The sequence below is a fragment of the Eulemur rufifrons genome, chromosome 29 (assembly GCF_041146395.1).
Source record: "Eulemur rufifrons isolate Redbay chromosome 29, OSU_ERuf_1, whole genome shotgun sequence".
NCBI classification, from domain to species: Eukaryota; Metazoa; Chordata; class Mammalia; order Primates; family Lemuridae; genus Eulemur; species Eulemur rufifrons.
The window spans coordinates 76,642,732-76,668,010 of record NC_091011.1 but is presented as its reverse complement, the minus strand read 5'-3'; the positions used below and the strand labels follow the sequence as shown (position 1 = coordinate 76,668,010).

At 33.8% G+C, this 25,279-nt stretch overlaps 1 protein-coding gene across 1 annotated transcript in view; it reads left to right on the top strand.

Moving 5' to 3' along the window:
- The first annotated feature begins 204 nt into the window (after nucleotides 1-204).
- The window catches only part of POT1 (protection of telomeres 1), a 72,324-nt gene continuing 47,249 nt past the window's right edge, over nucleotides 205-25,279 (top strand). Inside the window, exons 1-4 of the mRNA XM_069461862.1 lie at nucleotides 205-383; nucleotides 16,633-16,739; nucleotides 17,718-17,765; nucleotides 22,234-22,348. Of these exons, the coding sequence (XP_069317963.1) occupies nucleotides 17,757-17,765; nucleotides 22,234-22,348 (124 nt within the window). The 5' untranslated portion in view covers nucleotides 205-383; nucleotides 16,633-16,739; nucleotides 17,718-17,756. The remainder of the gene's footprint in view (nucleotides 384-16,632; nucleotides 16,740-17,717; nucleotides 17,766-22,233; nucleotides 22,349-25,279) is intronic.

Sequence of the window (25,279 nt, the reverse complement as noted above, 5' to 3'; positions counted from 1 at the left end):
AAGAGTTAAGTTTCAGTTTCTTAGAAGAATGCTGTGTATTGATCCTTGTAATAAAATGTAAAATAATCTATCCTCCTGTCCCTGTCTCCCCAACCATGGAAACTAATTTAAAGGTAAGGAAAAGCAAAACTAAGTCAAAGAGGCTTAGAGCAAATTATTGACTACATTTTGGGTAAAACACTGGTCTTGTGTTTTCAGCAGCAAGCTGTCAACTTCCCTGTTTGAATTTGCTTTGAACATCGCTGTGAGGCAGAACTGATATGCCACTTGAATTAATAAGGGAAGTCAATGGAGTGCCTGAAGTTCAGCCACTGAGTAAATTACACAGAGTGTGTTTGAGATCCCTACAGCCGGGTTGTGATTATAGCAAGAAATATATCCAGGTAAGAATTTTCATAACTCAGAATGTTTTTTCCTTCTAAAAGGAATGCAGAATTTTACATTGAGTTTCTTTATGAGAGCCGTTTTAGGAGTGGTTTTTATCTTGATCATACATTTGAGACAGTATTTCAATAAGTTATTTTTAATTACTCAGCATTTATTTAGCACACATTTATTGAATTCTTCTGTGATATACTGGAATAAGTTTCCGAGGTACAAAAATGAATACACTCTCCCCACAGTCACTCTTGCCTCACATCTGTGCCTCCGGTAACTTGTCTTGGAATCTATTTGGTTTGATAATAATATAGCCTTGCCGGCATTCTTATCTTTACTGTTTCGGTGGTATGTCTTTTATTTTATTTTTCAACTTATTTGTGGTTTAATACTTTAAGTATCTCTTAGCATATCATTGGATCATACTTTTTAATCTAGTCTGTCTCACCATTTAATTGGCATGCTTAGTCAATTTATTTAAAATAATTAACAGGCCACATCATGATCTGTTTAAGTCTATCTTGCTGTTTGATTTGTCCTTCTGGTTTATCATCTTTGCTTTTTTCCTGAGTTCTTTTGGGTTAATTAAATGTTTTGTATTCCATTTTATTTTCTTTTGACTTTAAGCAATACTTGTTTTATTTTCTTTAGTGGCTATTGTAGCACTACGAGTACACATCTTTAACGTATTAAAGTCTACTCAGACGTACTATTGTACCACTTCCCAGATGATAGTTGTTATTTCTCACATCCTGCTTAAATTCTTCCCACTTGACAAAGGTAAAAAATCTTGCAACAGTAAAATTTCACATACCCGCTTCCTGTTCTTTGAGCCGTTGTATCTTTTACATGTACATGTATTACAAACTCCGTCTTACATTGTTATTTTTGCTTTAAACAGTGAGTTGTCTTTTAAGGAAATTAAGAAAAGAAAAAAATAGTCTTTATATTGACTAGCATATTTACCATTTCTGGTGTTCTTCATTTTTGCCTGTATACCTGAGTCTTTATCTGGTTAATTTCCCTTCATCTTGAAAAATATCAAGCATGTCTTACAGTTTGAGCTGTAGATGACTTCTCTTGGCTTTCATTCATTTGAAAATGCTGTTATTAAACATTTGTTTTGAAGAATATTTTTATTGAATATAGACTCCTGGGTTTCTGGCTTCCATTGTTTTGTATGTAATGAGCATTTTTTTTTCTTTGTTCACTTTCTATTTTATCTTTTGTTTTCAGCAGTTAGGCTGTCATGTGCATAGGTGTGTTTTTTCTTTGAGTTTCTCCTGTTTGTGGGTAACTGAGCTTCTTGGATTCGTGAATCAATGGTTTTCATCAAATTTTGGGAATTCGGTTACTGTTTCTGGAAATTTTTTTTCTGCTATATTATTCTGTTTTCCTTCTAGAATGCCAGTTACATGTGTGTTCATATGTTAGGCTGTTTGATACTGTCACATAGATCTCTGAGATATTGTTTCTTTTTCCTCAATTTTATTGTTTTGGTTTGTTGGCGGAAAGGATTTTCAGATTGAGTAATTTCTGTTATCTGTCTTTAAGTTCACTGAACTTTTTTTCTGTTATATCCAATATTTTGTTATGCATATTTAGTGAACTTTTTATTTTAGCTAAGGTGGAGTTGAAGGACTTAGTAAAATGGATCTGATAAAAAAAAGAAAGAAAAATGTACATTTCAGTTTTGCCTTTCTAATTGTTAATAATATTCTCCATATAGTTATACCTTTGATTCATCTATTTAGTTTTCATTTTCCTGGAATTTCCTTTCATATGAAATAAAGTTTTATGAATGACAGTCTTTTCTACTTAATTGCATTTAAATTCATATCAAATGCTTGTTAGCATTCTCAAACTCATTTTATATTTGGTTGATTAGTATGATATTTCTTATATACTTGTATTTGTTTTGTGTGCTTGATATAAAAATGTCAAATACTATGACACTTTGCTAATTCCTTATTTTATTTTTGTTCCTACTTATCAGTGAAATTTTTTTTCAATTTTAACATTTTTATTTGTGTTACTGTAGTAAATCCTTTTAGCTATAAGTGAACATGTTATTATAGTATCTAGTAAGGTTAAAACTAGGAAATACCTTATGTGTGTTTCTAACGATTAACGTATTATGTACAGTTCTCATTTAGAAAAAAATAAAGTTGAAGTATTTTTCTGTTTTTTTATGTATCTGAATTATTTCTCATTTTTCAACCTCAGTTTGCATACTTACACACTCTTTTCTGACCTGCAGAGATCTCTTATTTATGTGTCTTGAATTTTATTAATGGCTTTTACTGCTACATTTACTGTTTTTAGTATTACGTTTCTGTGAGTTTTGACAAATATATAAAAACATGTTAACTACATGTTAACATATCAAGCAATCCATCACCTTCCAAAATTTTATAGTCACCCTGCTATCCCCAGTATTAACCCCTGATTACCACTTATTAGTTTGCTGACATTATACTTTTGCCTTTCAAGAATGCCATGTAGATGAAATTATACAGCATGTAGCCTTTTTGATTCTGGCTTCTTTCACTTAGTGTGTCACTTTCATTAGTGTGCTGCATTTGAAATTCTTTCAGGTTGTTTTTATCGGTAGTATTCTTTTCTATTGGTGACTGGAATTTCCTTGCAGCCTGTTTATTCCCCATTGTAGGAATATTTGTATTGTTTCCAGTTGTGGTGGTGAATAAAGCAACTATAAATATTTATGTACAAGTTTTTGTCTGAACTAAGTTTTTGTTTCATTTAGGTAACTATCAAGTGGTCAAATAGTTCTAAGCGACAGTGTATAATGCAGTACTTAGGTTGGCCTGCTATGCTTTAGCTGGTAAGGAGACAAGCAGCCCAAATGGATTAACATAGTTTATTACTTATGGCATAGCAGGCAGTATCAACTTCATGTTTACATTGGTTGTTTTTTCTTCCCCGTGTCCCATGGGGGCAGGCCAGATGCATGCTGTACACACAGGCTTTGTATCACAGCTGAGGAGCACTGAGCTTAGAAAACTCCCAAATTTTTGATGGGATATATTAGTTTGTCAGGGCTGCCCTAACAAAATACCACAGACCAAGTGGCTGAATGTTTATTTTCTCATGGTTCTGGAGGCTCGCAGATCAAGATCAAGGGATCTGCGGATTTGATTTCTTCAGAGACTTCTCTCCTTGGCTTGCAGGTGCCCACCTTCTTGCTGTGTAATTACATGGCCTTTCGTCTGTGCATGTTGGAGCCTCTACTGTCTTTCTGTGTGCCTTTTTGTCCTCTTCAAATTAGAGCACACCCAAATGGCCTCTTTTTTTTTTTATTCTTGGTGAATGTATATTGATTTCCAGTGATCACCACAATCTTTTCTTTTTTTTTTTTTTCCTAACAGTATATCTTGTTAGATACAGTATGTCCTCATAATGTATACATTATTTCTTGTACAATGATATGAAATAATATGGGAAATATTCATGATAAATTAAGTGAACAGTGCAAGTTAAAAACAATAGTTTCATATTTTTTCCCCACCCCCCCTTTCCCGAGTCAGCACCTTCCAAATGGCCTCTTTTTAAAGTAATTATCTCTTTAAAGGCCCTATCTCTAAACTCTATACTCACATTCTGAGGTACAAGGGTTTAGGGCTTCAGCATATGAATTTAGGGGGAACATAAAAGTTAGTCCATAACAGGGTGTGTTAACATATTAATTATCTATAGCAATTTTTATCTGAAAAGCAAACATGAGATTTCTAGAGTAGAGACAAACTACATAATAATGTCTTGGACTGTATGTAATAGATGGAGTCATAAGATTATAATGCCATATTTTTACTGTATCCTTTCTTGGTTGCTATGTTTAGATACACAAATATTACCATTGTGTTACAGTTGCCTACAGTATTCAGTACAGTTACATGCTGTATAGGTTATGAAGCAATTGACTATATCATATAGCCTACATATGTAATAGGCCGAACCATATGGGTTTGTGTCAGTATACTCTGATATTCAAAGACTAAATCACCTAATGATGCATTTCTCAGAACATATCTCCATTGTTAAGTGCCACATGACTTTGTTACTCTCAGCAATCACTGCATCTTAGCATCACTCAGCAATAACTCCATGGCTCCCCATTCAGGGCAATGCATTGAGGGCCATATATCTTCCTGCATGTATTAATATAAAAAGGGGATTTCTTGCACTGTAGGAGAGGAACCATGAAATGATGAATCTGGGAGTTATGTAGCACAGATTCACCCTCCCCTCCTGAGAGAGGGAGAGAAACCTAATCTACTTAATGTAAATACATCATTTGGAATGTGAAGGAATAGCTATAGATTTTGTCTACTATTGAATTATAAACACATAACTCTGGGGACATAAATCTCTCTGGACGTCTCTCACTGTTCAGTTATCCTTTAACTTTCAAACCTTGTCCTTTAACTTAGGTTCTAATTTTCTTTGCTCACTTCAACTAAAGGCAGGGAGAAATTTCATATCACTTTTGTAGTAGAATAACTTCCATTGTAGGTAAAGCTGTGAACATAATATATAACTGAGGGTTACATGGTCAACCAAAAGTGTTTTGTTAAACCCTTGAATGTTTCTTATGGCTACCTCTGGGTGCACATCACACTGTTTTTGTGGTTAATTTCTGCCTTTCACACAAGAAGTATAATCCTTAGGGTACACATGCCCCCCCCCAAAACAAGTTTAAATTGTTGGGGGCCCCTCCAAGAAAGACATAGATCAGTCAGACAGGTTGACACCGGGTCTCCTCTCTTGCCTACCAGCTGGTAAGCCCTAAGGCCCCCAGTTCAGTCCCAGTAGTTCTGTTTAGTTCGGGTTTTCAGACAGAGACCACCTGACGGCTGTCAGTTAAATCTGTCTTGCTTTACCAATTCATTTGCCATAGTTGTGGAAAACATTTGGAGGTATTCTGCATCCAAGATGCAGAAACTGGGCCATGCTCTCCTGGTTCATAGTTAGAGCCATTGGGTAGGGGGTGGTACGGGCTTTGTAGCTGATTTACTTTCAAAGTTCCCAGTAGTTTGTGAGAGAGCACCAGTGCCGTTTCCTTTAGGGCGATGGAAGGCTCCCGAAGTGGTTCTGAAAGGCAAAGATCATTTACGCCTTCCCTCCCTTCTGCCTTTAGGGTCTAAGGGGTTTTCTTCCCAAGTTCTGGGATTCCTTTTTCCGGTGCTAGAGCCCCTCCCCAGGTGCTAGAGATCTCTCCCTAGGTGCCTAGTTTTTTTGCTCTCTTTCTGTTGTTAAAAAACCAGTGTGTCTCATTTCAGTAACTATAAATTCATATTTTTCCCGATCATCCCCTCCTCTCACCAGGATCTATCTTCTAGTTGGATCAGGTACAAGAGGAGCAAAAGCACTGCTTTGAGTTTCATTTGATTAATCTCATTTAACCTGATTGTGGTTCTCTTGATAGCTTTTCTGTGACAGTATTTTTTTCCTGCCTTTTTTGGTATGCCTCATAATATGCTATTGTTGAGAGCTGTACATCTTGTGTAGGACAATGGAAACTGAAGTAAATATAATAGGCTATGTATAGGACGTGTATAGGTCTTTTTCTGCTAGGCTTTTAGTGTGGTGCATTGAAAGTTAATCTAATCAAGAGTAGAGCTAGGTTTGAGATTTGTTGTTGTTTGTTCAGTGCACAAGAGGCTTCAGATTCCTCTAGAGTTACTTCGGATGTAGTAGAATGGGTGCTGGTTGGCTAGAGTATTTTTCTTCTTGTCTTCCCCATCCTTAGGTTAGGTCTTTACTTTGTGCTTTGATAAGCTCTCTTTCCATGCCCTAGGGCCTCTCTCCCAGTAGTAGACCATGTTACTTTTTATTAGGTACTGTTAGCCTTTTTTGGGTACATGTTCTCCATTCTGAGTAAGCTTGTCTTGGCAGGAAGTAGGTCCCTGGGTCTTGTGAGTGGGGCTTTCCCCTGCCCCTAGCTGTAGGTCTAGGTCTTGCAGCTATGTACCTATTCCTGCCCATCCCTAACAAGGGGTAGAAGGTATTTTTTTTCTGTTTCTTCCAGCTACAGTGGGTTTTCAGCAAAGATCTAAGATTGACAGGTTTGTTGCCCATCTCCCAGCATTTTAAGGCCTTTGTTCTGAAAGAAAGAGGAGAAAGATCCAATAAGAGTTTCCTGCCTTTCATGCAATAATTGCTGCCACCCTTACCCTACCTCTTAGCTTGAATCTTGTCAAATCTACAAAGAAGAACTTGTAAGTGTGTTGTGAATTTCCCTTGTATATGCAGCTCAGGGGCTCCATGTGTTTTTACTAGCCCAAACTTGGCCTTTAGTAATTCATTAAGTATGTTAGAAGAATTTTTCTTACAGATGTCTGACAGCATGTGCCATTTACGTTAGGTAAGCAAGTGCTTGCTCCCATTGCTCATTTGGAGGTACTCTTCTTTCCTTAAATTTCTATTTAGTTGTTTTCCCTGACACTTCAGCTCTCTGATGGGTCAAGAAAAGTTTTGAAATTTGCAGATCGTCCAACTTGTCGTCACTCTTTCCAGCTTTCTATCCCCTCAGTGGAAATATTAATTTTTACCTTTACTTTTGACTGAATCATTATGCATTGTTGATTGTCATATTTTATTTATTTATGATTCCTATCTTGTAAGTAAAATTGATATATGTTTTGTTGGCTGTATCAAAGTCTGGAATATTAGTGTGAAAGGTATATATTGTAGGATCTGTTTAAAATTTTATTAAATAAATAAAATAGACTTCTGTGTAGAATTTTCAAAGAGCCCAATAATATATTCATAGAATCATTAAATTTCAGAGCTAGAAGAAATTATAAAAAACATCTAGATTAAACACTTCATTTCTTTCTGAGACTCTGATTAAATAACTTTTTTTAAACTGACAGATCTGGTTAGTTACAGAAGGCAGAACAAAAACTAAACTGTGCCTGTGTCTTAGTCTACTGATTTGTCCATACTATTTTTGAGATTATCATTTAACGACAGGAATACATTCTGAGAAATATGTTAGACGATGTTGTCTTGGGAACATGATAGAGTGTATTTACACACACCGAGATGGTATAACCTACTATACACCTAGGCTGCATGGTATAGCCTGTTGCTCCTAGGCTACAAACTTGTATAGCATCTTCTTTTCTGAATACTGTAGGCAAATGTAACACAAAAGTATTTATGTCTCTAAATATATATAAACCTAGAAAACTGTAGAAAAAGTAAAAATACAGTATTATAATCTTATGGGATCACCATCTTATATGTGGTCTGATGTTGACCAAAACATCACTATGTGGTGTGTGACTGTACACAAATGAGTATATACCACATACCATTATAATAACTACCTAAATATTAACATCAGTTTCTTAATATGAACTATCAACGTATTCATGTGTCTGTACACATATATACATATATTTGTCTTCCTTTCTATTTGTACATCTGCAAACACACAATTCCATTTTACACCTAAAATAACTTAACAAAATGCTTTTATATAATTAAACATCAAATCAGTGTTCCATTTTCCCATATTATCTCATAAATTATTTTTCAGTTTGTTTTCTTCTATGGAAAAGACTGAGGTAGAGAAATCAGTGTGGAGGCTTTACAGTAATTCAAGACCTATCCTGCATGTATAAAGACCAAAACTAAAGAGTTGGTGAAATTGGCATAGAATTGATTAGTTGTATATGTGCATTTGTGGGTTGCATGGGGGTGTAGTTTTCAGTTTTTGAGACAGAATTCATCATATAAGTCTGTAAGAACATCTGCTTCCTAAGTTCTGAATTTGAATGTTTTTTAATGCTCATTATTAATTTTTCCCACTTTTTTCTACATTAAGTAAATATTTGAATAAAAACAGCTGCTCTTGGGTATTATGTGTTCTCTATAAATTTTGTTAATCTAGCATAGCATATGTGTGTACTATTCATTTGACACTATGAAATGGGTTCCTAGGAAATTAAACTCTGCAACTTTTGGATTGAAATGCCCTATCAGTATATTCTGAAATATTTTCTTGTCTCCTAAGATTTTTTTTTTAATAAAAAACATTTAAATTCTATATCCTAAATTATTTGGGTAAACATTGTCACAGATTGCTGATTGCTGACATAGCAAAAAAACCCAGACGTTATACTGAAATGTTGTCCAAAACAGTCAGCTTTAGTCACAGAATTCTTTTTGTTGCTCATTTGTAATCAAATGAGCACATAAAGTTGTGGATTGTGCAGAAATTTATGGCAATATTTATAGCCTTCTGGTTTTCTTGGGTGAGAATATTTATAGTTCCTAACTTCTCTTAAAGCAGGCTTGAACATCATCTTGTAATTCCTTTAAAATTTTTTCTTTCCATACATGAGCTGATAAGATTCTAGAGGTCAGTGTTATATCTAGTAATTTGTGAATGGGTTGTAGCACGTGTCCAGTTAGGTGAATTATTTAAATAATTGTAACAGTGCTAAGAATGAGCAGTATGTCCACAACTAATTTTCATCCAGTATGTACAGATACATAATTGTATCAGTTGTTAAAGTGATATTCAAATAGTTTTTTAGAGAATGGTAAACAGCTATTAGTTGGAGTCCTCCAACACCTCCTGCCATTCCAGCCCAGGAACCCTAATGTGAAGCGGCACTGCACTTCTCTTGCTCCCTTTCTTTGAATGCTCCTGTCAGGTGGGAGAGGCCGTGCCTCTAATGGTGGTCCTGGCATTGTGGTGGGTGTCTGGTCCTCTAAGGCTGTGACCATCTGTTGACTTTGTAGGAACTGGAGCCTCTGCAGTATACCCTACTCATCTTTCGTATTTTAAATATTACTCCTGAATATATCTGTGTTTCCTAGAGGAGAATGTAAGGGAATTAGTATGTATTCATTCAGTCATCCCTGCATTTATTTGGTAGTATATTGAACATCTATTAGGAGCCAGGATTGGATCACTGGTGATCCACACAAAGAAAGTTATTCTTATATAGCATACGTTCTAGTGGAGAAACACAATAAACAGAAATAAATAATATATTTTTTCTAGTGGCAAACAGTGCTATGGGGAAACTAAAGCAGTGGAAGAGAGATAAGGTATGAGTATGAGAAGAAGGGAGCTTTGTTTTTATCTGGTGGTAAAGGAAAGACTGTGATAATGATATTTGGGCAGAGACTTGGAAGAAGTGATTAAGTGATCTCTCAGATATTTGAAGAGTACACTGGACCAGGAATTAGCAAATACAGAGGCTCTGAAATGTGAGTGTATGTTTTAGACTCAGCAAGAGGATTAGAGGGTCTAAATCTCAGCAGGTAGGACCTGGGGCAAACCCTTAACTCCATTTTTCATTTAGTTTTTCTTTTTTTTTTTATTTTAGTCTTTAGGATGGGGCCGATGGTACCTACCTTTCTGGATTATTGACAGGATTACAGACCAAATATATCTACTACTGGCACATAGTAGGAACTGAATACATAGCAACTGTTATTGTTATTATTTGCATATTGTAATTACAGCCCAATGAGGAAGAGTAGGGTAGAGGAAGGGAATCTAGACCCTGAACCCAGGAGTTTGGCTTCTGGTCTCTGCTTTTCCTCAGTTAATAATTGGATCTCAAGTAACATTGGATGTCTACAGATCCAAATTTAATCAAATATAAAATGAGGGTGTTGGATTAGCTGAAAATTTTGAATAGTTCTGATATACTATAATTGTAGAAATTGTGATGATTTATAAACAATTCAGTGGACTTGAAAAATGGTGCTAGAATATAAAGATTCATTTCAAGGAAACTGTTAGAACATCCACTATTTTTTTTCTTGAACAAGAATTTTGTGGTTACCTCAACAAACTCAAGTTTTATCTTTTTTGCCAAAGCTTCTATGAAAAGCTGGTAAGTCAGTTAATTTTTTTCTAATTTCTACTTTGAACAAAGAAAAAGAAAATCAATGTAATGATAGTTTTGCCTGTGCAAAGCTGTAATGGAGTCAGTGGTATATCTTAAAATCTTTCTTTAGAATTTGAGGAAGTAAGGCAGTTGACATACAATTCATATCCTAAAACTCATACAGTAGTTCATAAGACCATTTTTCTCAGAATAATCAGTAATTTTATATACAATTTTTAAAATTTTGATTGAGATATAGTTTTAATCTAGTTGGTATGACATAGAAGTTCTAGAGGCAAGTATACTAAAAAAGAAGAGTAGGAAATAAAATAGAAAAAGCATGCACACAGACACAATCATGCCTGCTTAAAGCGATTTAGAGTAGGAGTCAATATCTTTAAACAAGTCCCTCTATAACTATTTTGATGAGGCATCTTAATCAAGATAATTGATATTTGAGATGACAATTCTCAATTATTAAGAATTCAGTGTTTAAGAAGATCTGAAATCATGCTGTTTTAGGAACATATTCTTCAGAAATGATGAGATAGAGAATAAGGGAGGGAAGGAGAGAATATGAATGAAAGACTATATGTCAGTGTTGAACAGAGAAAGATTCACTTATTTAAAAAGCTAATAATTTTTCCTTTAACTAGAAGACATTTATTCATTACAGTACTTTCTTGAGATAGAGGAAAATGAAAAAAATCAGTTTATTCACTAACTGGCATGTAAGTATTAAGCTACAACAGAAATATTCTCTGGCGCCTGTTCCCTCCCCCCCCTCCCGCCCCCCAAAAAAGCCAAAATACAAATGCCTTAGACTGTTTTGTGCTGCTATAACAGAGTACCACAGACTGGGTCTTATAATTTATAATGAACAGAAATTTACTGGCTCACAGTTCTGGCTGGGAAGTTTAATAGGAAGGCACCGGCAAGCTTGAGGATTCTGATTCCAGGAAAGCACCTTGAAGGCGTCACATGGTGGAAGGTGAAAGAGCAAAAAGAAAGAGCAAGAGGGCCTTACTTGTACGTTTATGATGGCATTAATCCCACCATGCGGACCCTCATGGCCTAACCACTCACCTCTTAAAGATCCTGCCTCTTAACACATTAACTGCCATGTGAGTTGTTTTTAACTCATGCTAGTTTTGAGCCTGGGGCCTCATGAAACATATGTAACTCACACATCTCTGCACCTTGGGAGCCATGTGAACTATTTTTCTAGTTGCATATAACTTACACACAGAAAACAATAAAAAATAACAAATTTTTCATTAAATTAAAAAGGATTGTTTTGTTTTTGAAGTTTTTATTCTATTTTTGTAATAAAACACCGTGGCTGCAAGGAAAAAATTTTTTTCCTAGTGTGGCAGCCAATGTGTGTTAAATACTGTTGTAATGGCAGTAAGTTTCAACATGAGTTTTGGAGGAGCCAAACGTGCAAATCATACCAACAAACAAATGCTGTTAATGGCTTCCCAGTTTTTCAGGCTGCTAGGTGTTTATAAGCAATTTTTGTCACAGTGCTTTCCATTAGTTATACTTAGTTTTCATGGGATATAGAATATATTGAATATACATAAAATGTAATTTCATGTTCTTATTTCAGATGAACTCTTTCCTTTTTATATAGGTGTACACTTGTAACATTTTTAGAGATTTTAAAGACGTAGGCCAAGGTGTTATAGTCTACGTTTTTTCAGTTTGCTAAGATCATTAAAGTTCCGTTTCCCTTCTTCTCTCCTGATATTTTTTAGTAAGTGAAGCATTGAACTGTCTTCTTCTTATTCCTTTAGGGAAGGAAAGTTCATTTTAATTAATGATCAAGAAGATACTCTAGTATCCTGATTTTAAGAGTCAACTACCTATAAAACAAAAGCATACTTAATTTTTGTGAAAGGACCAGCTGTCTTTAGGTGAAGATGAGTATCTTAGAGCAGCAGCCCTCAACCTTTTTGGTACCAGGGACCGGTTTCATGGAAGACAATTTTTCCACGGATGGGGGTGGAAGTAGGGATGGTTTGAGGATGAGTCAAGTCCATTACATTTATCTTGCAGTCAAACCTCTCTGCTAATGATAATCTATATTTGTAGCTACTCTCTAGTGCATCACCGCCTCAGCTCCACCTCAGATCATCAGGCATTAGATTCTCAGAAGGAGCATGCAACCTAGAGCCCTCGCATGCGCAGTTTACAGTAGGGTTCATGCCCTATGAGAATCTAATACTGCTGCTGATCTAACAGGAGGCAGAGCTTATGTGGTGATGGGAATGATGGGGAGTGGCTGTAAGTACAGATGAAGGTTCACTGGCTTGCTGCGCACTTCCTGCTGTGCAGCCCCATTCCTAACAGGCCACAGACCAGTACAGATCTGTAGCCCAGGGGTTGGAGACCACAGTCTTAGAGTACGGGGATCTCCAGTGAGCTTCAGTAGTGAATAGATTGGCATGAGAGATTCTTGAATCCAGTAAAAGTGTATGTGAATGAGTGTATATTATTTTTTTTCTGTGAAGATGTCGTCTGTAACTTTCATCTCATTCTCAGAAAGATCCATAAACCCACAGTCATCAAAACTGCTTTTTAAAGGGCAGAATTTCATGTGATTCTTGCATGGTATATAGGTGAGTTAACATGGATCTCCAAGAGTAATTAGCTCTGGAAACCGCATTATAGAGAAATAATAATAATTTGATATTAGAAATTGATAGGTTATAAAAATCTTGCATTATTTTTAGAAAAGTTTTATGTTCATAAATACCAAGTGTTAATGTTAATAAAAATTCTGATCCTATTTTCTAAAGTTTTAAAATTTTAAAAAACAATACAAAATATTGTTGGGGGAGATGTTCTAGGTGGAGTTGATGTGAGAGAGATGTGTATTATATTTATATGAATATATGTTAAAATTTGTTTTATTTTAGTGCATAGATCTCTGTTATTTTACACTGCCTTCCTCGTCTTTACTCCTGGGGTATATCTGTGTGTACATGTGTGTAGGTATTTATGTTTTGTTGGGGAGTCATAACTTTTTTTTTTTTTTTTTTTTTTTTTTGTTGAGACAGAGTCTCACTTTGTTGCCCAGGCTAGAGTGAGTGCTGTGGCGTCAGCTTAGCTCACAGCAACCTCAGACTCCTCGGCTTAAGCGATCCTACTGCCTCAGCCTCCCGAGTAGCTGGGACTACAGGCATGCGCCACTATGCCCGGCTAATTTTTTCTATATAGATTTTTAGTTGTCCATATAATGTCTTTCCATTTTTAGTAGAGACGGGGTCTCGCTCAGGCTGGTCTCGAACTCCTGACCTTGAGCAATCCACCCGCCTCGGCCTCCCAGAGTGCTAGGATTACAGGCGTGAGCCACCGCGCCCGGCCGGGAGTCATAACTTTTAAAGAGTTTTTCTAGCTAACGTGTTCGGATGTTTTGGAGTATAATAATGTAAACTTGTAAATTCTAATTTCTAGTGAAGTTAAGGAGATTAAAAAACTTACATTTTTATTCCTTTTCCTATCCTTTATTTTACATAGTTCAATAGCAAATGATAAAGGAAGGCTATATGTAAAAGGCTGTTAGGTATATTTTACTTAAAAAATAGGTAGTAGAAAACATTGTTTCTTTTTCAAACATTTATTATAGCCAGCTTCTAACATTTAACCAGGTTTTTTTTAAGAATTAACATCTTTTATTAAGAATATTATGTTACATTTGTGTGGAATCTTACAGATTGCAAAGTGCTTCCATATGTTTCTCATTTAAGTCCATTAACTTTCTGTGATGATAGTCATTAGTACTTTTATTATGAAGGGTAAAATTTGTTAAAGAACTTGCAGTAAATGGAGAAACGACTCTCTTGTTTTTTTTATTTTCCAACCTCAGGAAGGTATTATGGAGTTGATAATCTTGCAAATATTTATCTCAGAAGATTTTGTTATTCTTGTGTGGTGATGGTTTTAAAAACATTTAGGCAGTATAAAAGGATATAATCTGAGAAGCAGAAGTCCCCCTGAACCCATTCATCTCCCATTCTCATTCTTCAGATAAAGTCACTGCTATGGTTCTTTTTTTGTTTTTTGTTTTTCCTCTTTTATATATGTGTTACACATATGTGCATATACTTGTGTTTGTGCGTATAAGCCTGTATGTATACATTTTTCACTACATGATTTCATACTATTCATGTTTTGCAAGGTACTTTATTTTCACTTAATATATCTTGGTTATCTTAAAGAAGGGTTTTTAAAATAAATGTGTGATGTTGAATATTAAGGATCTGTTTGCTTATATTTAAATACATTTTCATCTTTATCCCTTTTTAAGATGCTTATATTTATTAAATGGCTATTTGAGAAACAATATAAAAGGGTTATAATATGAATTAGCCAAACATGTACAATATCTTATTTGTATTTTACCTGACATATGAAAAGTGTTTTCTGCTATTGAAATGAATTTTAAATAGGTATTCATTAAAATAAAATAGAACTATACTAGCTAATTATTACTTGTCAGATTAACAGAGGTTGTTAATAATGGTAAGTCAAAGTTTTCTCCCTTTTAAAATAAAATGGTAATAAGACTGGGGTCACAATTTACTTCAGATTCTTTCTGGATTTAAAATCATCAAATGCTGATCATTTGAGAGTGTAATTTGTCTATTTATTTTAAAGGTTGTCGTATCAAGATTAAAGGTTATTGTAATCTAAAGATAAAACTTTTTCCTTTATGGAATGAATTTTTTCTAATTTAATTCTTATACCTTTTTTCTTTGTCATTTGCTTGTTCTCTTAAGGATAGCTTTGTATTTGAATAAAACAATAATCGTAAAATATTAATACTGAAGTGAATTTTAACAAGATTTTAATCCTTGTTTTGGCAGACTAATGATAAATTTTGCAGAAATACACATGCTCTAATGGAACCTTCCTCCATATAAGGCATTCTTTTCAATTTTAGCATTCATTTTTTAAAAGTAAGTTTTAACCTTTAGTATGTGGGTATAAAATATGAGGAAAGACTTTTCCAAGGTATTCTGAAAGTTTTTAAAACAATATTTTATCACAAAATTGTCAAAATTATGGACATTTGTTAACACATTTTTTCCCATCTTTATAGAATTTAGTTCTGAAAGAGGAGGTACAATGGTGCCTGTCTTGGAAGTCAGGCGATCTGGATTCTTGTCTTGGTCTATAACTAATTATCTGTACGTGACCGTAGACCATTGATTTATCCTCTCTGGTTCTTATTATCTGAAAGGTGTTCTATTAATAGTACATGAAATCTAAGGAACTCTTAAATGTTTTTCTAAAATGCTAAGATTCTATGAAGTAAGATTTTCAGCAGTTGTACAGCTTATTTAAGATTTATGAAGGTATACTTTCTGTATACATGTGAGTATTAATATCTTTGGTTATTTATTTAGTTGTCCAAATACTTGGTGAATTTTTTTGTGTATTCTATGATAAATGTTGGAGATATATCAGTGAATTAGACAGTCATGGGCCTTGCCCTCATAGTGCATAATGTTCAATGAAAAAGAGTAGAATTAAACAGCTAATGTAATTATTTTCATCCAGATATGATATGTAACTAAGAATATTGAGTAGCAGAATGAGAAGAATAGTGCGAAACTGAGCACAGGGGTACTTGAGTTATTTATGGATTGGTAAGAAAGAATAGCATATACAAAGGCCCTGAGCAAGCATCCTGAGATGCTTAAAGAATTGTGAGAAGGCAGAATATTGTGTGAGTCACACTTGACATGTGCCTGGTAAGATCAGTGGGTGTCAGATCCTATAGTGATTAGTAGACCATTTAAGGATTTTGGTTTCAGCGCTAATGTTATTCACATATATTATTTCTAATTATGTCCTTGATATTATAATCCAGTAGATGTTAATACTCTGAAAATACATTTTTTTTTATATTAGAGAAATATTTTCTGTCAGTCACCACATTATCCTTGCCATTAGGTCCCCTGGTTTCTCCCTGTAGCCTCTTATTTTTTGTAAGAATGTTTTAAAATATAATAACCTAACAAGATTTGTAAGGTCAATATAGAAAAGTTATTTAATGTTTGTTAAAGTCAGATAAGCATTTTTCTTTTTGAATTACGTTTCATATTTTCTATCAGTGCTTTCTTGGTCCATGCAGTGGGGTATTATAGTTGTCTTTGGCTATAATGTAGCTGTAGATGCTGAAGACCCTTTTAGAGCAGGAGATCATATATTCAGTGAGCATTAAACAAGTTTAGGTTAACCAGTTTTCCATTTTATAGAAGTAATTCCTCTTTTTAAATAATAATATGAACAAAGATTATATAATATAAAGAATTATAGATATTTTGATAATTGATTTAAAACATTTTTTCCTATTTAGGGCACTATTGCAGTGGCTGAATTTACTGTTTTGTCAGCTTCTTCATCTAGAATGGCGAGCATTACATATTTTTGAAAGCATTTGAAGACTTCAATTCAACTGTTTATGTAAGTGTGCAACTTTTAGTCTCTAATCATGTTGCAGTTTTAATGTGCTAAAAGTGATGGGACAGAAGTAGTATTTCTGTAAATCTGCAGATAAACTATTTGTTCTGATTGAAGTATTTTAGCTGAATATTTTAAGTTTAAAAATTCTTTTCTTCGCATTATGTTTAGAATGACTCTAGACAGAAAAGGAAGATCCCTTGTAGGTACTTATTAATGAAACTTACAAAACTGCACGGACATTCAAATACCCTTTTTAGGTAAAAATGATTTCTTCCCATTTTATCCTTAATGAAGATGATTATCCTTTTCTTCCCTCTTTACAGTTGACCTCCCCCCACACCTTCCACCCCCCAACCCCCCAATACACAGGCATACACATACTTGAAAATTGCCTCTTTGGTCTAGGCTGGTGGTCTTAGGTGGAGTTGGGCCAAACCATATGCCCTGCAGGCCAGCATCTGCCTGGTTTTTTTCTAGTATACACAAAGGTACCATTAGGGCAAAAGGTGGCCCTGCTTGATATTAAAATTAATGGATTAGACTGAAAATGGGTGATATTTACAGTTAGAGTGATCATGTTTGCACTTCCTCATTTTTTGCTTTCTGAAAAAATTGAGGGTTTTATGCAGGAAAAATTTTAAATAACTCTGCTTTTCCACTTCCGTTGGGCTAATCAAAGTTTATATTCTCTTTTACATTCTATACTGAGAACTGAATATTGGTGTACTGCAAATTTAGTCTCTAAGAGTACTAATTTTTTTATGAAGTACGTTTTTATTTGACCTTACATCTTTTTTTTTTAAGATTCTATAGCTTAGACAACTTTGCACATGTCACTCTTAATTTGTAAGCTGTAACTTTATGCCAGTGTAGTGAATTTGAATGGTATGTAGTTAAGTGTGTAGTTTTACTACAACTAAAGGTCTATCATTACATTAGAGGTTGTTTGCATACAAATAAGTCCCTTTTCTTTTTCAGGTTTATGTTAAATCTGTAAGAGATTGTTCTACAGAATCAATGTCTTTGGTAAGATGATATTCTGTTTTATTTAGAATATGTGCATCTACACCCACACATACACAGAGATACATGTTTATGTATATTCAACCTGCTTTATATCTGATTTTGAAGTTGTATCAATACAATGGGAAAAGTCTTTTTTATATCTGATAATGCTATATTGAAGTTATATATTTACCTAATAATTAATATGTGAATATTCTGTTGTCTGGAATATTTGCTGATATTTTACGTAAATGGTACATACACAAGAAAATTAAATAAAAGTTTTTACTGCATGAAGACACTGAAATTTGTATTAGTTTTAAACAATAGGCAAATTCATTTCTTTTGTTTTTCATCAGCTTGTGTTTAAGCAGATTATGTACTGAATTATGATTTGACAAATTGTATAATTTTAAGAAGTTTTTTATACTTGTCATACATTTTACTTTTCTTTTTTCTTAACCCTCTTTTCCCCGTTTTATAAAATTTCGTTATCTCATAGCAATAGGAAGGTTCCTCTTTTTATAGGTGAGCTACTTGTAGCTGAGTGAAACTGGAAAGAAGATAATATATTGATAAAGTTTAATATAATGTTTATGCTTTAATCTATGTTTTTAAACCTTTAGTTTTGAAGAAACAGTGCAGGGACTTAATTTCTAGTTGACAGTGGCTGCTGGACACAGATTTTAAATACTAAGTACTTTAATAATTAAAATTTGTTTTTCGGGGACACTGTAACCAAACCAATAAAAAGGATTGATGTACTTTTTTTGAAAATGTGAATTAACCCTAAATATTAGTATTTCCCCAAAATTTTATAGATTGGTTGGTTTCAAATATTTGATATATCTGTGAACCTATAAATAAGGCAGAGGTAAGTGAAAAAGCCTCTGAAGTTGGCAAAAATGATTTCTCATAAAACCCATTCTGAATTAACTAAATCAGGCACAGATTGGACTTTTTTCCTGACTCCAAGATGCTCATTTTGCACATTTCCACATTTTTAAACTGAGCAGTGATCTTGCTATCTTGATATCAAGAAAACTTCTAGTTAGTTGTTGTTGAGATTCTTCCTGTTTTCCTGAAAAAGTGCTGTTTTCTTGAAAATGCATTATTAAATATCTAGTCTGTCTGAGGACTAGAGATGTTTTTAGAATCTAGGAAATCAAGTATTTTGTTTTACTGTGTTGGAAGCGTTGCCCTTTTCAAGTGACTTAGGGTAACCATTTGGTCTTGTACTGTCTTCAGGATGTAAAAGCTTTGACTGGCCAAGTTATCCAATCTGAAGGCCCACCATAAACTATCCCCTATATTCCTAACCAAACTTAATAACTTGTTATTACCTTTGACCAGCACACTCCAGCCATGCAATTAATTTTCAAAGTTACTGAATTAGTTTTCTCTGTTTGGAATACTGTTGCTTATATCATTCTCAACTTCTGTACTTTACTTAACTGGTTCCTTTCTTTAACTAGCTTTTCAAAGGGACTTTTGAAGAAAACTCCATTTAAGTCATCTCTCACCTTTTATGATCTATTCTTCCATTAGTGCAGGGCTGTTTATGTTTTGTTCACACCTTTATTTTTAGCACCATGTATATTACATAGCCCATTGTTGGTTGAATTATGGAAGAAGGAAAGAATGAAGAATTTGTGGATTGAATTATGCAGTTAGGTGTCTTTTCTCTTAAGGCTTATATTGTTTGCTGTGCTTGATTTTTATTAACTTCCTGCATATGCTGTTAATTATATCTCATTTAACCTAGTCCTCACATTTTCTTGGCTGATTCCCTAATGGGCTGCCTCTTAAGCTATTGGAACAAAAAAACTTTTCATGTCTATGCGAAGGGTGGATCAAGAGATGTACTTGTTTTTCTGATAATGCAATCAAGTTACATTTAGTGTGTCATGAGCCTATGGTTTTTTCATGAATATGTTTTAATATTTTAGGCCAAGTGACTGTCTAGACCTGTGCTGTGCCCTACTGTAGCAAGTAGCCGTGTGTGGCTATTAGATTTAAAAATTCAATTCATGATTTGCACTAGTTATATTTAAATTCCTTAATAGCTACAGTGTTGATATAGAACACTTCCATTATCAGAGAAGGTTCTATTGGACAGTGCTATTCTAGATTATTTTGGGAGCAATACAATGTTTCAATAAGCATTCCCATAAAAAGTACTAGCTGCTTTTATTAGCCTGAGAGTTGTTAGGATGCCATAAATATTATATGCCTGTTGTCATAAATATTAGACACCCTTTTGTATCAGCATGTCAAACTATTTCTGGATCCCTGATTATATTAATATAATGCTTTGTCCATTCTTTTGCACATGCCATACCCTGTTCCTGTGTTACTTATCCTTTAATATTTAGATTTATTTGTTACGACCTTCAGAAAGCCTTTGCTTACTCTTCTCCTTATCTAATCCTACTATATCCCCCACAACACACATTTGTCTAAGTTCAGACTGATTGAACTTTCTAAACTTATGCACATTTATTTCAGAAAATAATTTTTGTGTTCTCTTATTACCATTTTAATCTCTTTATATCATTTAATAATCAAAATCTGGCTTTATTTGGGCCTAAGTAAAATCTTTATAATAGTATGGGGAAAAAAAGAGAGAGAAATTGTATCACAGTTTTGAAGTGATATTAGTTAAGGTTAAAAACCCCTTTATAGTCCTTTTTTATGGAATGTCATACTTTATTGTGTCAGTAAGGGAGACAAATTGGCCATTTACTGGGAATCATTATCTATATTTAATTCCCATGTTCCCATGTATGGGCTTACTCGAGAATACATTAACCAAACTTGTAAGAGAACTAAGAAGTGGAAATACGAATTTATTAATTTATAATGAAGAATATAACTTAGTTGCTATACATGCATATATTGGCTGATTTACATGGAAAGCAAAATTACTAATTAAGAAGTTGTATTTTGGTCATGAATTAACAAGTACACTTACTTGGATGACCATAATGGTTAGTGTCTTGAGTTGTGTTGGCTTTCCCCATTCTTTACATTAGGGAAGTACTTGTTAAGACAGAATAGTAGGTTCAGTTATTTTTTTTAGCTGAACACATATCTTCTCTCTGCTGTTCCATATGCTTCTGTTCCTTCATTCTTCTTTCATCATTGATGAGCTACAGCTTTTTTTATATTAACATTTGATTAGATTTCTAAGTCCTACTCTTTTTGTTTGGCCTGAGGGATCAGCCTCCTTGAAAAAACTAATTAATTCATTTTGATTTGAGTTTTAAATTTTTAATTCTCCAAGTGATGGTAACTATTTCCAATTGAGGTGGAGGTGAGCAAGATAATCACTCAGTTGGGGGTCACCCAACTGAAGCCTTTTATGGGTTGGTTTAGTATCTTTGTTAATATATAAACATAGCCTTATAAACCACTTTCCCTTCTCTTTCCAAACTTATGCACAGTTATTTCAGAAAGTAAACTTTGTGTTCTGTTACTACCATTTTTAATATTTATATCATTTTTGAATCAAAACCTGACTTTATTTAGGCCTAAGTAAAATCTTCATAAAGTAAGAAAAAAAAATTATACCTTAAATTTTAAAGAGATAGTAGTTAAGGGTAAAAGCCAGAACCAAAATCTCTTAAACTACTTGTCTTAGAATTTGCTCTGTCTGTTAATAGTATGATTTCTTATCCTCCATCTACAATTTCATTACCAAATTAATTGGGGAAGTACTAACTTAAAGATAGCTAGAATGGCTTAATTACTAAAGAGCCCCTCAGAGGCTTTAATACACTTGGAAGTGTCCTAGACAAAAAACATTTCCTAAACTTACAAGATATGGATTCTTTATTGATAGGACCAATATTCTACTTGCCCTTTCAGGGCTTCTAAAATTGTCTCATAATTACTTGTCATTTCCTTTCAGTAAAACTCTCTTTTCTTAGATCTTTCACACTGAAGATATACATATAAAAAAATGTATCTTATTTTCAGTTATTGCTTCAGTTTTTACATTAATTGCTGGTATTTTAATATAGATGCTCCTTGATTTACAGCTGGGCCATGTCCTGATAAAACCATTGTAAGTCAAAAATATGGTAGGTTGAAAATGCATTTAATACCCTGATAAACCTATACTAAATTCAGGAAATCATAAGTCGAACCATCGTAAGTTGGGGACCGTCTGTATACTATTTTCTATTTTTTTATTGAAAACATGTTTTTTATTGAAGTTATAAAATGTTTCATTCAGATTATAAGTTAATTATGTTTTCATGGGCTAGTATGCAAATTATACAATTTACAAACGAAGTTATAAGGAAAACTAGTTGGTTTTATAGTAACCTTTATAAGCTAGGTATCGCCTCTTTTTAGGCTATAGCCTCTTTTAGATACTTAAAAGGATAAAATAAACTTATGGATTTGCTAATTTACAAATATGATCATAACATGATTCTAAAATGTAAATACTCAATGTATTCACTGTCTTCTCTTTCTTTAGGTCCCAGCAACAAATTATGTATATACACCCCTGAATCAACTTAAGGGTGGTACAATTGTTAATGTCTATGGTATTGTGAAGTTTTTTAAGCCCCCATATCTAAGCAAAGGAACTGGTAGGTGAACTACTTTTGTAGTTATTTTAAAAATTATTGTATTGTTTTGTTTCCCTTATTTTAAGTACAAGCTGTGAAGGTTGAGACCATTGCTAGTCTTAATATCAATTGCTACGCCTAGGTTTACCATTTATGACCTGTGGTTGCTTGATGCATAGCATAAAACTAAGAGTGAAACTCCACCAGAATAACATTTATGAATTCATGCATTATCTGTCATCTCTCTAATTTATGTCACTGTATATATCATAGTATTTTATCAAAATATTTATGCTTTCTTCTCACTCCTACCTTCCATTTTCTTTTGCAATATAATAAAAAAATGGGAAATTATGTAACCTCCCATTGGCATAATAAAGGGAGTGCTCTTATTTGTGTATTGTATAGTAAATCTCCTTGTAAAAAAAATAAGATTGTACCATTTAATATTGCCTTGGTTCAGTGATTTGCCTTCATAGCTTTTACTTGAATATTTCAGTAATAAACTTTTATACAAATGGAGAAATGTTGCTGAAGTACTGATTAGTTTAAAAACAGCAGTGTTGTAGTGGATAAAAAGGAAATGGAGCAACTTTCATGGAAGAATTACTTGTGGATTATATAATTTATGCATGCGTGCTTTGATTAAAAATCTTGCTTAGATGAACTAGCAGCTTTCCCTTATAATAAAACTCCAAGGCAATTTATACTTAATCATACTGAGTAAATTAGGTGAATTGCTCAAGATTGCAGAATAGAGGGCTTAATTTATCATTTGTTATCTTTTCTAGATTTATATCAAGCTATGAGAAGTATTACCAAAGTGTTAAACTAGTTAAATACTTTGTCAGCAATTTAAATATGATGCAATTCTAAAGCATTAAAGTCAATACTTTATCAATAGTATAAATATGTATATTGTATATATACTAAATATATGTAATAATATATATTATAAACAATATAATAAATATTGTTAAGATGTCCATACTACCTAAAGTGATCTACAGAATTAATGAAATCCCTATCAAAATACCATCACCATTTTTTACAGATTTAGAAAAAATAATTCTACACTTCATATGGAACCAGAGAAGACCTCATATAGCCAAAGCAATCTTAAGCAAAAAGAACAAATTGGGAGACATTAGTCTACCAGACTTCAAACTTTACTACAAGGCTATAGTAACCAAAACAGCGTGGTACTGGCACAAGAACATCATTTCACATGCCGTCTAAGACCAATTTGGCACTGTATCTTGGCAAAATATCTTTAGATATTAGATACTTTAAGACAGATTCTAAGGTCATTTCCAGGTTCATTAGAGAAGAGTGCTGTGATTAGCAATAGCAGAAATACTGTTTTTGCTGCTGCTGCCACTACTACCAGCCATCATAGCACATAGCACATAGCACATAGTTAAGTTACATAGCACTTAACTATATTCCACGTATTATTGTTAAGAACTGTACATGTAATCACTTATTTAATTCTAACAATAGTCTTACAGGGTGAATACTATTTTTAATCCCCATTTTGCAGATAAAGAAAGAGGCACAAAGCGGCCAAGTGACTTAAGTGTCTGTCACAAGCTTCAGAGGGGGAGAATTTTTACAAGTGCCTTAGGTTGTAGGTCATAACATGTGTTAATTTTGTTAAGATGATTGATCAACCACTATGTTTTAAATGCTGTTAACTGAGAAGACTTAACACTAAATCTGAAAGCATACCTGTCTGTGTTTTCTGATTAAAAGAGATCTACTTCCCCTCTGGCATTCTTTAGAAATCTTCTGTACAATCACTGTTCTTAAAAATACTTGCTATGTACACATATTTGTTATACATATATATATAATTTATTTCAGTGACACATTAGGCGTCTTCCCACAGCTAAGTTATTTAAAGTAGAAATCTCTTAACCATCGTTTCCTTACCTGTAAAGCCTTGTAACTGACCTCTCAGAACTGGGAATAGATTGATATACCTACTCATTTCTACTCCTGTTCATAAAGCTGAATTCTTATAAGAATTGTAGTCTTACCACCTGCACCCAAATGTTTATAGCAGCACAATTCACAATCGCAAAGATGTGGAAACAACCCAAATGCCCATCAATTCATGAATGGATTAGTAAAATGTGGTATATGTATACCATGGAGTATTACTCAGCTATAAGAAATAATGGTGATATGACATCTCTTTGGTTCTCCTGGAGAGAGTTGGAACCCATTCTATTAAGTGAAGTATCCCAAGAATGGAAAAATAAGCACCACATGTACTCACCAGGAAATTGGTTTCCCTGATCATCACCTAAGTGCACATTTGGGAATAACACCAATTGGGTATCGGACAGAGGTGGGAGCTGTGGGGAGGGGATGGGTGTATACCTACGTGATGAGTGCGATGTGCACTGTCTAGGGAATGGACACGCTTGAAGCTCAGACTCAGGGGGATGGGGGGGCATGGGCAATATATATAACCTGAACTTTTGTACCCCCATAATAAGCTGAAATAAAAATTAAATAAATACTTCACTTAGGGAAAAAAAAAAAGAATTGTGGTCTTACAAATTTATTCATTCCAAAGTATGTTGATACTCTTCTTAGTTGTTATTCTAATTGAGTAACCCCATTAAATATTGTATAAACTTATGAATATGAATGCGAAAATAGTGCTTTTGTAAAACTAAGTTGAATGCCTTGGAAAGATAATAAACAGGTGGTAGTCAAATTTGGCCTGTGAGCCATAATTTGCTGACCCATGATTTATAATATTGTGCTCTCTACTATTTCCTTTTACCACTCCCAGTTCAATTAATTTGTCTTTAAGTAGCCTCACACTTAAGCATACATCTTCTTTGATTGCCTTTGTCTTTCCACTAGGATTTAACTTTTGTTCAGATACCTCAGAAGATAATCATTTTTTGTCTCTTTTTTGTCTTTTCTTTTACT